Source organism: Lynx rufus, unplaced genomic scaffold (genome assembly GCF_022079265.1).
Source record: "Lynx rufus isolate CCGP_SWC_20201006 ecotype Redwood Valley unplaced genomic scaffold, mLynRuf1.p SCAF_4, whole genome shotgun sequence".
Lineage (NCBI taxonomy): Eukaryota > Metazoa > Chordata > Mammalia > Carnivora > Felidae > Lynx > Lynx rufus.
Genome location: NW_025814856.1, coordinates 135,754,060 through 135,769,244, shown reverse-complemented (window position 1 = coordinate 135,769,244; position 15,185 = coordinate 135,754,060). Strand labels below are relative to the sequence as shown.

General features: G+C 39.2%; 1 protein-coding gene across 1 annotated transcript in view; it reads right to left on the bottom strand.

Annotated features, from left to right (window-relative positions):
- Positions 1-1,626: 1,626 nt before the first annotated feature.
- MET (MET proto-oncogene, receptor tyrosine kinase) overlaps positions 1,627-15,185 on the bottom strand; it is a 112,526-nt gene continuing 98,967 nt past the window's right edge. The window contains exons 18-21 of the mRNA XM_047097036.1: positions 14,950-15,059; positions 13,611-13,776; positions 3,939-4,075; positions 1,627-3,830 (exon numbers count right to left, since the gene is read on the bottom strand). Of these exons, the coding sequence (XP_046952992.1) occupies positions 3,620-3,830; positions 3,939-4,075; positions 13,611-13,776; positions 14,950-15,059 (624 nt within the window). The 3' untranslated portion in view covers positions 1,627-3,619. The remainder of the gene's footprint in view (positions 3,831-3,938; positions 4,076-13,610; positions 13,777-14,949; positions 15,060-15,185) is intronic.

Genomic DNA, 15,185 nt, shown 5'->3' with positions numbered 1-15,185 from the left:
TTTTATAGATCTAAGAAATGCATAGCTATAATATACACTAGTTGTGTAATTTTGTCTGTCTCTTCTGTTAAATTCCTTGGGGTGGCAGGGGCTGTATTCTTAAATCTCCATTACCTAGCACATGTGCTTGACATTTGTAGCTGCTCAATAAATAGTTGAATTAAATGAAATACTTATCAATTTCTTATATATAATGCTAACTTGTTTCCTCAACCCAATTGGGTAGATTAATAATGTGAGATGTCTGCAAACATTGGATGTGCTTTTTACAGGTTGTATATTCCTGTACAATGCAGGAATCTGCAATCTGCTATGTAGGTCAGAAAGGACAAAAATACAATTGATGCTTACATTGTGAAGTGAAAAATCCTGTAATTAAAAATTCAGAGCGCCAAGCAAAAGTTTGTAAAAGAAGATCCTTTTATCTTCTCTCCCCAGAAAGGTCCTCCCCTCCCCATGCCATTGCTCACCAAATACCATGGAAGCTACATAGGTAATAACTTTGTCTGTGGTGCTTTAAAGTGATTAAGGATAAGAAAATTTGGTTTCAGATCAGCAATTATTTTAGAATCTCCTAAGTGCCAGACACTAGGGATATAAAGATGACAGGTTCTTGTCCTTCAGGGGCATGGAATCTGATTGAACTTTTCTTTCTTTTCTTTCTTTTCTTTCTCTTTCTTTCTTTCTTTCTTTCTTTGATTGAATTTCTTATAGAAAAGCATTTCTTGGCTGGGAGGGAGTTTGTGTACAAGGAATGAATTCTCTCTCATAAAGAATCAGCCCCCACTGTATTTTATAGGTACCAGTTTGATTTTGGGTCTTCTTAAAAATCATATTGCTCCAAAGTGCCACATGATTTTTTTAGATGATGGAAATATCACCATTGAATCCCCTTGCATTACAGAGGCACCTGGGTGGCTCAGTCAGTTAAATGTCCAACTGGCTCAGATCATGACCTTGTGGTTTGTGGCTTTGAGCCCTACATCGGGCTCTGTGCTAACAGCTCAGAGCCTGGAGTCTGCTTCAGATTCTTTGTCTCCCTCTCTCTCTGCCCCTCCCCCACTCATGCTCTCTCTCTCTCTCTCTCTCTCTCTCTCAAAAATAAATAAACATTAAAAAATTTTTTTTCAATTACTTGCATTACAAGAATACTCATGGAGATAACATGAAGGTTTTGTTCTCTAGTAACTGGGGGCTCCTGAATGGTGGGAACAAGTGTAGATGGAAAGGGTACTTTGAAGGGGATAAGAAGGCCTCTCTCCTCCAACACTCAAATAGGTATCTATCTCTCTGCCAACTGTGGGTTTTCAGCTTTATTGTCATAGCTTCTGGTCCAAGGATGCACCTTGCTAGGGAAGAACATCATGCTAAAAGGAGGAGACAGGTGCTCTTAGCAATTGAAAGACAGAGAAATGCAGGTAATTTGGCAACTCAGGGCAAACCACTCTCAGAAAGACAGAGACTTCCTGAGATTCAAGGATGCAAATTCTTTTAGCTGCCCAGGAATTAACTAAGGTTCTCATATATGGATGATCTTGATGCAGCCAGGTGAAATCAATCTTAGGCTTCCTCTCATTATGTAAGTGGATAGGTGATCAAGTATGGCTAGCAATAACCAACTCTCAATAACAAGATGATACATTATTTTAATTGCATGATTTATCAAAACAACAGCTATTAACATACAAAGTACCATTCAGTTCAACTGCAGGTATAGGCAGTGACAGTATCTAATTCTTAGAAGAATCACTTACTCTCACAGTCTGTCCAGACACATTAATCTAAGGACATTTTTATAAATAGCAAACATGATTTTCACATTGCAGCTTTCTCAAGCATATATACAGGTGTGTGGTCTTGTTGATGGGTTGCTTCCACAAGCTCTTTCCGTTCTGATGCATTCATCCTCTTGATATTCGTAGAGGTATTTATTTCTGCAGAGTTTTTCTTTTGTTACCCACCATTCGCAGTATTTGTGCATTGGTATCACTCTTTTACACTTCTGAAACAAAGTTTAAATTGGAGTATATCTCTACAGTACAATTCCTTGTGTCTTCTGGTAAATTCCACCATGGTCAGAGAGTTTAAGTTGTAATCGTCAGCCCAGCTCTACTATTGGGCTTTGGTGTAACACACCCTCTTTACAGCTTTCTGTGTTAACCCTTGGCTTCAAGTCCTGGTGATGTAATGAGGGTGGGGTGTACTGGCAATCAGTACATTTCCTTATCATTATTTACAGCCATTGAGAACTATGCTGTTACTAATCCAAGTCTGACATACCTTTTCTGAAATGTTCACAGTGCAGTATTTTTGTGGGCTGACAAAAGTTTTCTCATATCATTAAAAATAAACATTTTTATAAAAATATAATACTTTAAATGTTTACATTGACAAAAACAGAGTATCCTGTGCCACATGCACTATACAGTAGTAAGCACAAAATCCCACAGAACAAAACATTACAAACGTCCTGCCCAGAATAACTATTCATCCAGGTGAAATGGCCAGAACTTTCAATTGCTTTTTTTTTTCCCCTGTAAAATATGTTTTGCTTTACACAAAGCATGTGCTAATGAAAAACTGGACTCCCAGAAAGTTTTATTGCCTCCGATTGTGGGGTGGGAAGCTGCCACCTAAGAAAGAGGCTAATATTTCTAGTCCATCGATCCTTTCTTTGCCCTACATGAGCCATGATTGGAACTGATGAACCTTTTAGTCAGATGCATTCTGCTTTAAAAACATGCTGAGTTACACCTTTAAAAACACTTACCACAAATCACTTGTTTTATTTTCAGAGTCGTTGTAAAAAAAATACAGACAAACCATCTATATGTCTACAATCATAAGAACAGTATCATTCTCAGTTGATTTTTAAATGACAACTAAATATTTCATTATAACTAAGCTATTTTATGAGGACCTTCTTAATGTCATCTATGTACAATATGTAAATATCCCTATTAATTTATGAACACATTTGTGTCCTGCCATTTTGAAATGTTGACTGTGTTGCCTATGGATATTTCCCCATTAAAAGGAATGTATACAAAAATTTAAAAGGGAATGTTTGCCGAATGGGCAAAAGGCAACATCAGTAATAAAACATGTTAGTGACCATCCAACACATGAAAGTTCTTTGAAACACTTTAATTCTAAATGAGTGTCTTGGTACTGGGGCCATGTCTGTCCTGAACTTTATCACTTCTTCTGAATTTTATGTGATCAAGAAGCCCTCAAAATTCATTGCTTCCATTCCTCATATGAAATCATGTAGGATCCTGATTTTTAAAAACTTCAACCTAGAATTCAGGCTTTGGCCTCCATGCACAGGAGCATCATCACAGCTGTAGGGTTGCTGTTGGTCACTGGCCTGCGGGACAGAGCTTCTGGCTCTGGTGCTCTGTCAGCTAAGAAATTCCTTAGAATCCATTCATTTTAAATAGCAATATAAGGTCCTATAATAGTGCAATCTTGGCAAAAGCAAAAAATATCTGGTGGCCTTTCAATGGCCAGGCAGTGAAAAAAACAAAACAAAACAACAACATTGAACAAAATGTAGACTGCTGTTTGGAAAGTTCTATGATGTTTCTCAGAAGGGGGCTGGTGAGGTATCCATCCATCATGTGTCCCCCTCGCCATCAATGTTATCTTGTGATGACAACAGAGAAGGGTATGGAGCAACACATTTGACATTCACATAAGTAGCGTTCACATGGACATAGTGCTCCCCAATGAAAGTAGAGAATATCGCTGATATCCTGGAGACCAGTTCAGAAAAAGATGGGCGCAGTTCAGCTTTAGGGTGCCAGCATTTTAGCATCACTTCATATCTGTTTCAAATAGGAAGAAATGCTATGAGAGACATCATGAAGGCATGCATTTCTGTAAAAGTAAAGAATACAGGAATGACAGAAGATTCTGTTGAAAGTCCTACTTACAAGGGATCTGGGCAGTATTCGGGCTGTAAGAGTCTTCTGCCTTGCAATAAGTAAACTGTTATATCAAAGGTGTTGACATCAGGATAAGGTGGAGCCCCTCTTGTCATCAGTTCCCAGAGGAGCACACCAAAGGACCACTAGTCAAACAATGGAAGGGATAATCCAGGTGAGAACTGTGACCGCACGAACATGAAAGGTGACCAGAAGGTCTTGATAACTAAATTTGGCTTAGTATATTCAAGACTATTGCTCTTTGGGGCAAAAACTTCCTTAAAGGTAATACACATTTTATGATTTCTTTATACCAGAATTGGATAAGGTTTAGATTACAAATAAGTATAAAGTTTTTAAAAAGAATATCTGAAGTCCACATGAGGATTAAGATTTCATCTATAGTTAGTACAGTATGATTTTCAGGTTTTCTCTTACAGGGTCAAAGCACTGGTCAAAGCATTCACATGTTTCATCCTCTTTTCCAATAGTTTCACTATAATTTTATATTATTCATAAAAGAAGAAGATAGAGGAAACTTTCCAAAGTTTAAATTTTTTTTGACTTCTGAATGAATATAAATACTTTTTAAGAAACGTAACTATTAACAAACAAAAAATACCCCAAAGAAACAAGAAAGAAATGTAACCACATCTAAACATTAATGTTAAAAGGCAAAATCTAAGGCAGTGTAAGTACAAGTCCATATTAAAAATCAGAAGTGATAAAACTGCTAGGCAAGAAGGTTCTCTGTTGAAAACGAATTTCAATAAAATAAATGTAATTTAAAAACGTTAAAGTACAAGATTGATATAAAACAGCTGTATCAGTACTTTGCAGGAATATTGTAGGGACACAGAGAGGTTAAGTGACTTGCTAGAAATCCCCCCAATAAATGTGAATTCACACTGGGATAAACATTTAAGAGTTCTTGACTCTTGGTCCGATATGTCATTTGCAAATATCTTTTCCCATTCCGTTGGTTGCCTTTTAGTTTTGTTGGTTGTTCACTTTGCTGTGCAGAAGCTTTTTATCTTCATAGACTCTTGGGTCTTGGTTGGTCTACTAAACTGCACTAAATATGCAATTTCTTGATTTAAAGCACTCTACTCAGAATATACTAGGTCATACATATTATCTCCCCCTGGATGTGTGCCAAGGTGAGAATGACACAAAGAGAGTAATTGGGCATATGCGGTTCACCCCTGGCCAAGGACCCAGGAAATCAGCGCTTCCTTAGAAACACATCTAGGTCACTGACAGACTAAAAAGTATGTGGGGGGGGGGGGAGAAACGAGGCTCTGGGAACAAGGAGGCTTGGAGGGAAAGGGGAATCCAGACCTGATAGGTAGAGTGGGAAAACTTAACACTGAGACGCAGCGTAGCTTGTAACATTCAGTGAGGAGAGTAAAGCAGAGTGAAGCATGTGCCCAAGTGCAGGAGCCCTTTAAGGACATTGACTGCCTCGATCCAAATAGAGAACACAGTCTTTCCCAGGTGGGAACTAGATAACTTTGCTGTCCTGTGCAGCCTTTCAAAATCGAAGTATCCAAAGCCTGAGTCACTTATGAGTCACTTCTGACAACTTCACTGTGTTAACCTTTAAGTTCCAAAATATGCATTAAAGTTTAAATCAATTTAACAAGTATCTACTGACCCTTGGTGTACAAGTAGGTTACTTTCCAAGTTAGTGGATGGGCCTACGGCTGATTTAACAGGGTTAAGAGTTATGACACAACTGACTGTCACACAGGACAGTAAGGCAGAATAACTAATACAGAACAAAAATAGAAAAGATGTACAAATGCTGTGAAAAGTCAATAAGATAACAGTAGGGTACTGAGAAAGGCTTCAGGGAGAAAGCGACAGTAAAGCAGGTCTTGAAGAACGGGAGCATTTGTGTTCCAGCTGCACAGAAGGTGAGGGCGGAGGAGTGTTCTGGATGGAGGCAATGGGCCCAGAGGTGACAGTACTTGTGTGTTTTTCTGAACTACATAAGGACAATAGGTCACTCTGCTTGATGTATGGAGTAGATGAGGGAGACAAGGGATAGATAGGGTAAAAATGAGACCATGTTGTGGGGGTTTTTGAGTGCTGAAAGTGGGTTATGCCAAAAGGGACAGGACATGCAGCTGAGCTCCAGCATGCTGCATCTGTAAACACTATGCTTTAGACAAATAGGAGGAGCCGGTTCACATAAGGAGACCAGATAGGGGGGTTTCTGAACAGAATGTCTGGTGGGGGTGCTGCTACATCTTGGCAACCCAGAACCCAATGAGACTGAACTCCCAAATTAAGGTGGTGGGAAAGAGTAGATGCCATATAGTAAGCCTGGAACAGACTTCAGGCCCTTTTTAAAAAAGATTATTTTATTTAATCCTTTAAACAACCCTGTAATGTAACTGGCTTTGTAGATACTAAAGTATCTACAAAAGGTGAGGAAGCCAAAGTTTTGAGAGGCTGATTACTTGTCTGTAATCAAGTCTCCTAACCCATAGCCTAGGCTATAGGTTTGTCTGAAGGCAAATTCACAAAAAAAGGGGGCACAGTTGGGTACATTTCTGAGGAATTATAGGACTTGGGCAATGACTGGGTATCAGAGGAGGGTTGGAAGACTCACTGGACAGGAGAGGTCAGGGGGAGGCAGCTTCTGGGAAAACCATAGTACCACCTGCATTTCAAACCCCCAGGAACAGTTTGGAACTGACAGGATGGTGGGGAAAGGGGTCTTGAAGGAGAATGAGGCAGAACTAGAAGAGGGAGGCTGGGGGAGATGGTAGGAGTGGGAGGAAGAGAGAGAAAGAAAGAGAAAGCGAGAAGAGGAGGGAGAGAAAGAGAAGGACAGATAGGTGCACGATGCCCGTGCATTAGGAATGATGGAAAGAAGTTAGTTTTAGTTTCAAGACAGGAGAGCTCTGCCATTCTTTCAGTTACTGTGTGCACGTAGCCTGATTATCTGAGCACCAGCAGGGAGGTCCTCTGAAGAATCTCTGCCTCACTTTTCTTTTCTTTTTTTTTTTTTTTAATTTTTTTTTCAACGTTTATTTATTTTTGGGACAGAGAGAGACAGAGCATGAACGGGGGAGGGGCAGAGAGAGAGGGAGACACAGAATCGGAAACAGGCTCCAGGCTCCGAGCCGTCAGCCCAGAGCCTGACGCGGGGCTCGAACTCACGGACCGCGAGATCGTGACCTGGCTGAAGTCGGACGCTTAACCGACTGCGCCACCCAGGCGCCCCCCTGCCTCACTTTTCAAAGGTGAAGATCAAAGCAATTAGTAGACATGAAAGACTATTAGAGCCATAAAAAGTGATAGAAAGTGACACTAAGGCAAGCAAGGAATGGAGACAGCCCGGGCATTCAGGAGTGGGTAAATAGAGATACACCACAATTTGCAAAAAAACCACAACTGATTAAAAAGTGGATATATTCATAAAATTTTATAAACTGGTAAATGGGTAAAATTTTCAATAAAATGTAAAACTTCTGCTCTTTGAAAGATACCAGTAAACAAATGAAAAGGCAAGCCACAGACTAGAAAAATATATTCACAAAAACTTGTGTCTGATAACATGTACCTGTAATCCAGAATATATAAAGAACTCTTACCAACTCAATAATAAATAAACTAACCAATTAAAAAACCCAAAACTCTAAAACTTAAAAGAAAATGGGCAAAGGATTTGAGCACATACTTCATAAAGGAGATAGAAGGATGGCAAATAAGCACATGAAAAGATGCTTATCATCATTAGTCATCTGGGAAATACAAATGGAAAAGGAAATGACACACCACTACAGACTATGAGAATGGCTAAAAATCCCAAACTGACAATGCCAAGTGCAGATGAGGATGCTGAACAATCAGAACTCTTACATATTACTGCTAGGAACATGAAATGATACATGAACTGTGGAAAACAGTTGGTAGTTTCTCATAAAGTCAAATATATACTTGTTTTACAACCCAGTAATCCTACTTCTAGATATTAATTCAAAATAAATATAAACCTTTATACACAAAACAATTAAACAAATGTTTAGTAGTTGCAGCTATGTGTAATCAATTGCCTAAAACTGGAAAGAATCTAAATGTCCTCCAAATTGGTGAATGGATAAACAAAATGTGGAACATCCGTACAATGGAATTCCACCCAGAAATAGAAAGGAATGAATTCTCTGCTACAAAAAAAAGTATGGTTTCCTCAAAAAATTAAACATAGAACTACCATAAGATCCAGCAATCCCACCTCTGGGTATATATTCAAAGGAAATGAAATCAGTATCTGGAGATACTTCCACACCCATGTTCATAGCAACATTATTCACAATAGTCAAGAGATGGAAGCAACCTAAGAATGCCCATCAACAGATGAATAAAGAAAATGTGGTATATATATATATATATATATATATATATATATATATATATATAATGGAATATTATTTAGCCTTAAAAAAATCCTATCGTATGCTACAGTATCAATGGATCTTGAGGACATTATGCTAAGTGAAATAAGTTAGTCATAAAAGACAAATACTACATGACTCCACTTATATGAGGTAGCTAAAGTAGTCAGGTAGTTGAGTTCTTAGAAACAGATAGTAAAATGGTGGTTTCCAGAAAAGCTGTGGGAGGGGGAAATGGGGAGTTATTCAATGGATATAGAGTTTCAGTTTTGCAAGAAGAAGAAGTTCTACAGATTGATTGCACAACAATGTGTATGTAGTTAGTTAACCACTACTGTACCATACACTTAAAATAGTTGAGACGGTCATTTTTCTCTTATGGTTTTTTTTTTTTTAAACCACAATTTAAAAAAAGGGAGACCATCTAGATACATTGCTACATACTACATGGGTAACTCTCAAATGTGTTACGCTAAGTGAAACGAGACAGGCTCAAAGGCTATTTACTGTATGATTTACTGTATACGACATTCTAGAAAAGGTAAAACTGTAGAGACAGAAAACAGACCAGTGCTTTCCAGGTCCTTGGGATAGGGTAGGGTTTGACTACAAAGAGGCACAAGGACATTTTCCTGGATGATGGAACTGCTCTATATCCTAGTTGCAATAGTGATGGTCATACAACTGTATGCATCCTTCAAAACTTGAAGAACTGGGGGCGCCTGGGTGGCGCAGTCAGTTAAGCGTCCGACTTCAGCCAGGTCACGATCTCGCGGTCCGTGAGTTCGAGCCCCGCGTCGGGCTCTGGGCTGATGGCTCAGAGCCTGGAGCCTGTTTCCGATTCTGTGTCTCCCTCTCTCTCTGCCCCTCCCCCGTTCATGCTCTGTCTCTCTCTGTCCCAAAAATAAATAAACGTTGAAAAAAAAATAAAAAAAATAAATAAAAAAAACCTTGAAGAACTGTACATTAAAAAGGGTAAAGAGTTGATATATTGCATAATGGTGATACCATTAACAGAAATAAAGAAGAGAGGAATTGACAGTTGGCAGGAAAGAACTGGACTTTGAACATGGTGACTTTGTGATGCTGATGAAAACATCCAGGAAGAGAGGTTCAAAGGTAGTTGTTGATGGGAATGGTTGAAATTATTGAGGGAGGCTGGCACCTAAAGACCCCTCCTCCCCCAAAATCCTGAGTGACAGTTGCATGTGGGATGTGAGAGAAGGAAGAGGGCTGTTAAGGTTAAAGCAAACATAACAAAGAAGCAAGAGGAACCAGATGATGCAGTGTCCCAAAAACCAAAGGAGGAGGAAATTTTGAGAAGAAAGGAGTGGTGGACAATGTTAAGTTCTGAAGTAGGGTGAAAAAGTTAGCTGGTTGAACAACTGAGAAGTCAATACTGACTTTAATGGAAGCACCTGTACTAAGTGTGGCACACTGTACAATACTGGGTATGAGAAGTTACAAATATAGTGACACTTCTAGTTTGTTTGAATGGGCTTCAAGAGAATTCAGATTTTAGCTGAACTCCATCTGGTCATTTGTGAGAAAGTGGACATTTCTACTAGCACGCAAGGTTTTGCTTGTAGGTCTCTACATAAAAGCTTATCACATACTTTTGGAAATGTTCCATGTCAACATTCAAAAGATTGTCCTGTCTTGCAAATTAAAGTTAATGCAAATTTATCCAGGTAATCAATAACCATTTGTCAAAGCAGCACTGCATTTGGATTACTCAGGCTCACCCTTATGTAGTACAATACAGTATCTTCCAAGGAGAAGGAGAGAGATAGCACTTCATATACAGAAGCCTATATAAATCTATAGTCAAGAACCTGAGTGACAGTTGCTATGTGATAAATGGTGGCCTCTGTGCTGTGTGTGTGCGTGCGTGTAGGTTAGTAATGTGTGTATGGTTGTCTAAAAGCTCAGAATCACAGTTCTTGCCTTGAACATTCAAAATTTCATCAGGTTCTTTTTGTTTTGTTTTAAAAACTTCACTAGGTATAACATATATCATAAACTTTGCCAGTTTTAAGTGGACAGCCCATTATGTTTAGTAAATATTTTGATAGTGTACTTATCTCCACAATTCAGTTTTTAGATCAATTCCAACACCCTAGAAAGTTGCCCATGCCTGTTTGTAGTTAATCTTTGCTCCCACCCTCAGTCCCAGGCAACCACTGATCTGTTTTTTTTTTTTTCTCTTTAGTTTTGCCTCTTTCTAAAAATTTCATATAAATTGAATTGTTCAACATATCACCTTTGGAGTCTGCCTTCTTTCACTGGACATAGTATTTTTGAGGTTTATCCACGTTGTAGCATGGATTAGCATAGTGCTGAATGGTATTATTCCATTGTATAGAAATACCATGTTTTGCTTACCCTTTACCAGTTGATGGACATTAGGATTGCTCCTGGTTTTTTCCTATTGTGAATAAATACTATTGTGAACATTCATGTACAAGTATTTGTGTAGGCATATGTTTCCATGTGCTTATGAACTAGCTATTCATATATCTCTTTGGTAGATGGTCTATTCAAATCTTTTGCCTATTTTAAAAACTGAGTTGTCTTATTGAGCTATATGAGTTGGTCTGGTTCTTAATGGCAGACTAACAGTTAAGTCTGGATGAAATGTATACTCTTTGAGGACAGGTTAATTCTTCCTACCTTATGCCTTCACCTGCCACCATCACTAACATGTTTCCAGCCTACCTCTTTAGCACTCACTTCTTTCATCTTTTTCAGAATCTTTCAGCATCATAATCTCAGGCATTACACTTTAGCATATACCATCACGTCCTCTTATTAATCTTATCCACCCCAAAGTCCCATCCCTCCACCATGCCCTGTAACACATTTACTGAAAACAAACTCCCAGTCACTCTGAACTTAGTCTTTAATGTCTCCCCCACTTCCTCAGGAACTGAAACTGCTTTCACTTGAAGACCACAATGTCTTTGAAATCTGCTGACTCACAGGAGGGAGGGTAGATGACTTGTTGCTTCCCAATGCCACACTCAGATCCCTGTCCCCTGTCATCTTTCAATAGCTGCCAACCCTTTTCCTTTTGAAGTCTATGCCCTCCATTAATTTTATTTTTTTGTCTACCTCATTTACTGATATCACCAGTTTACATTTTTTCGGTTTTCAGTTTTATCTCCAAGGACTGAAAATTAATCTTTCTCTACCTCTATGCATCACAGTCCTCCTGACTTACTATGTGCAGATAGAGTAAGTATACTCTATTCCATTCAACAGCCACTTGAGACCTCCAAATCATTCAAGTTACTCGGTTTTCAAGACCATTTTTGTGCACTGAGTAGCAGTGGACCCTGCTGACCGTATCCTATTTCTTTTTGAAACTTTCTCTTCCTCTGGCCTCTTCTCTCTTGGGTCTCCTCCTCTCTGCTTTTCCCCCTCATTTCCTATGTGTAGTTTCTCCGGAGTAATTGTTTTTGGACTCTAAAAGGCTTATTTCCAGCCTTGACTTCTGCTATGGACTGAACTGTGGACCACCTACCCCCACTCAAATGTTGAAACTCTAACTCCCAGTGTGATGGCATTAGGAGGTGGGGCCCTCATGGTGGGATTAGTGCCCTTATGGGAGGAGACACCAGGGAGCTTATTCTGGCTCTGTCTCCCACACAAGGACACAGTGAGAAGGTAGCTATGTGCAAGTCAGGAACCTGACCACACTGGCACCCTGATCTCACACTTCCAGCCTCTAGAACTGGGAGAAATAAATGCCTATTGTTTATGCCACCCAGTCTATGGTATTTTGCTATGGTGGCCCAAGTTGAATAAGATAACTAATGAGGTTGTACAAGCTGTAGATCCACATTTCCAATTGCCTGATGGACCTTTCTGCCTGGATGTCTTTTTTTTTTTTTATTATATGAAATTTATTGTCAAATTAGTTTCCATACAACACCCAGTGCTCATCCCAAAAGATGCCCTCTTCAATGCCCAGCACCTACCCTCCCCTTCTGCCTGGATGTCTTACTCCCACATCAAACTCAGTATGTTTAAGCCTTAACTGGTATTTTTCCTCTCCAACAAGTTTTTACTCTGTTGCTTCACATATGTTACTGTACTAGCATATAACTTTATTCATCTTTGACTTTTATCAATTTCTTGCTTAATATTGTTATTACCTCTCAGATGCCTTTTCTGCTCTTGCTTTTCTGTTCCACAATTTCTGTATTATTTCAAGTTATACCTCTCACTTCATCTTCCTGCATCTACTCCTCTCAGAACATCTTACAGAATAAAGAAAGGCTGTAGTGTTTCTGATTACACTTTAAGGTTCCACATGGCCAGAGAATAAATTCCAGACTCTCTAGTTTGCTTTCCAAGAACCTCTATGATCTAGTATGAATGTATTTTTCGCAATCTATCCTCAGAACTTCCCTCTGTGCCTTCCATTTTGGCCAAATCACCCACTCCTTACTGTTTCCTTAGAACTTTAAAGATGTATATACTTTCCTGCCCCTTTGCTTACCTGGATTGGTATTTATTTCATGGCCCATTCTATCTTCCTTTAAGGCCTGTACAAAAGCACCACCTCCTCCACCAGGTGGTAGGTAAGTGAGGAAAATGTGGCTGCCCAGGTGTCTCTCCCACCCTCAGCACTCAGGTGTATGCTTTTTGAAGCTTGTTCTATGAGAGGATGACCGTGGTAGATACAAAAGGGCATGTTTCTAGACTTTTTTTTTTTTTAAGTAGGTTCCCCCGCCCAATGTGGGGTTTGAACTCAAGACCCGGCACTGAGATTAAGTCTCATGTTCTACCAACTGAGCCAGCCAGGTGGCCAAGAAGGGCACATTTCTAGCTGGGTGCAGGAATAATGCCCTCACTGCCAGTTCTGCCTCAGTGATAGCTTTCAGATTTCTCCAGGTGGAATGCAGCTGTCCCGGAGCTATGAGTGGCCAGACTAATCCCAGTCTACTTTGTGTAACAGCTAGTGACAGTTATGCCTTCTCTGTTCTGTGGAGCCAAAGCTCCTGGAGGACAGGGTTTAGTTCTGATTCAGCTCTGGGCTCCCTAAGGACCTAGCGTTGTACCGTACTAGGCAAATGTTTTTGATAAATGAATGAATTTGTGAGAACATATGATGGCTATCTGGTTTAACAATCAAGCTCTGAAGAAACTGAAATTAGGGTGTTGAAGGTGTACTTTTTTGAAAAAATTAAATAGCCATAAAACTATTAAAAATGTTGGATATGAAAGGAAAAGAGGAGACGGTCAGGGATGATGAGTACATTACCACATCTGACTTGGTGGTAAACTTCTGAGTTTGTAGACTTTCTAGAGCCATCCACTTCACTGGCAGCTTGGCGCCCGTTTTGTTGTGTACACTGTAGTATTCTTTATCATACATGTCTCTGGCCAGACCAAAATCAGCAACCTTGACAGTGAATTTTTCATCCAACCTATAGAAAGGACAAAAATCATTACTGGTGGCTGAAATACAATAATTTACAGTGATGCTGAATATCTATAGGTCAAAACAAGGACTTGATATTTGAAATCCATAACTTCTGCAGGGTGGGCTTCATCTGGTCTCTACTAATGCTAAATTACAATGGAATTCTTGAATAAAAATGCTTGACATTTACATTACAAATTCAACAGGCCAAGGAAAGAGATCTACGAATGATGTGGCATAAGAAAATCCCTTTTGCCTTAACAGTAAAGTTGGACCCCCCTCCTAGGTTTCCTTTGTTACTAAATCAAATATGCCAACTGACTATCCCAAGCAATTGTATATCTTCACTTGTCAATTAATTAGTAATACTCAGTTCTATGAGGGATTATGATAGAGGACTGTTATTTTACCTTTTCTTTCTCAAATGGGCTAGGTTATTACATAAAATTCATGTATCTCACCACTGAGGTAATAGAGAAGTAGGACACAGTAATGCATCTAACAAAAACAGCAAGGCTCAACAAAAATCAATTTCCGCTATCTGAGGCTATGTATCCTTTGTTTAAGCTGGCTTTTATGTTGTTACATTGACCAAAACCAAGGTAGGAAATTAATAGCACAGCTCTCTCATTCACACATACCATAAGTCATGAATCAGTGTTATGTGAGGGAAGAACTGAATCCATTACAAACTGTTGACTGTTGAATTATACAGCCCAGGCACCCAGACACAAATAAAGCTCTTTGTATATTCATTCCCCAATACCATTTTTGGTAGGGCTTCTGCAGACTGACTTCAAATCCAGTCTTGGGAAGTTGCAATATGTTGGTATTTGTGTTACCAGCCCTCTCCTTTTCACTGTAAAATGCTGAAGATCAAATTCTCCCTTCCAAACACTAATGCAGTGTGAAACCACAACATTGGGGGCTACTGGTGGGAAGGGAAAAGAAAAGCAAAAGCACACAACAGCTGTTTAAGACCCCCTCTGGAGAATTCCTTTTAAATTCTCCATTAGATAAAGCCTGAAAGCCCCGCCTACATCCCAATGCTTACATATCGGAAATAAAGGACTTTTGCATAAGAAGAGAAAACATCCTCACTAGCCTTCAACAGTGGGAAACAGATTCCTCCTTGTCACTTAATTTGGACTGTGGGCACAGAGATTCTTATACTTACATACAGTTTCTAGCAGCCAAGTCTCTGTGTACAAACTTTTTGCTTGCAAGATATTTCATGCCTTTGGCTACTTGAAGACCAAAGCCAATAAGATCTTTTACAGTTGGGTTCTGCAATCAAAGAGAATTAAAAACGCGTAAACTAAGCATCTACTGATCTGTGAATTCTGAAATGTTTATAAGAATTATCTTGTTTCAAGCAATAACTCGTGCCTTGTTAATAACAGCAATCATGTA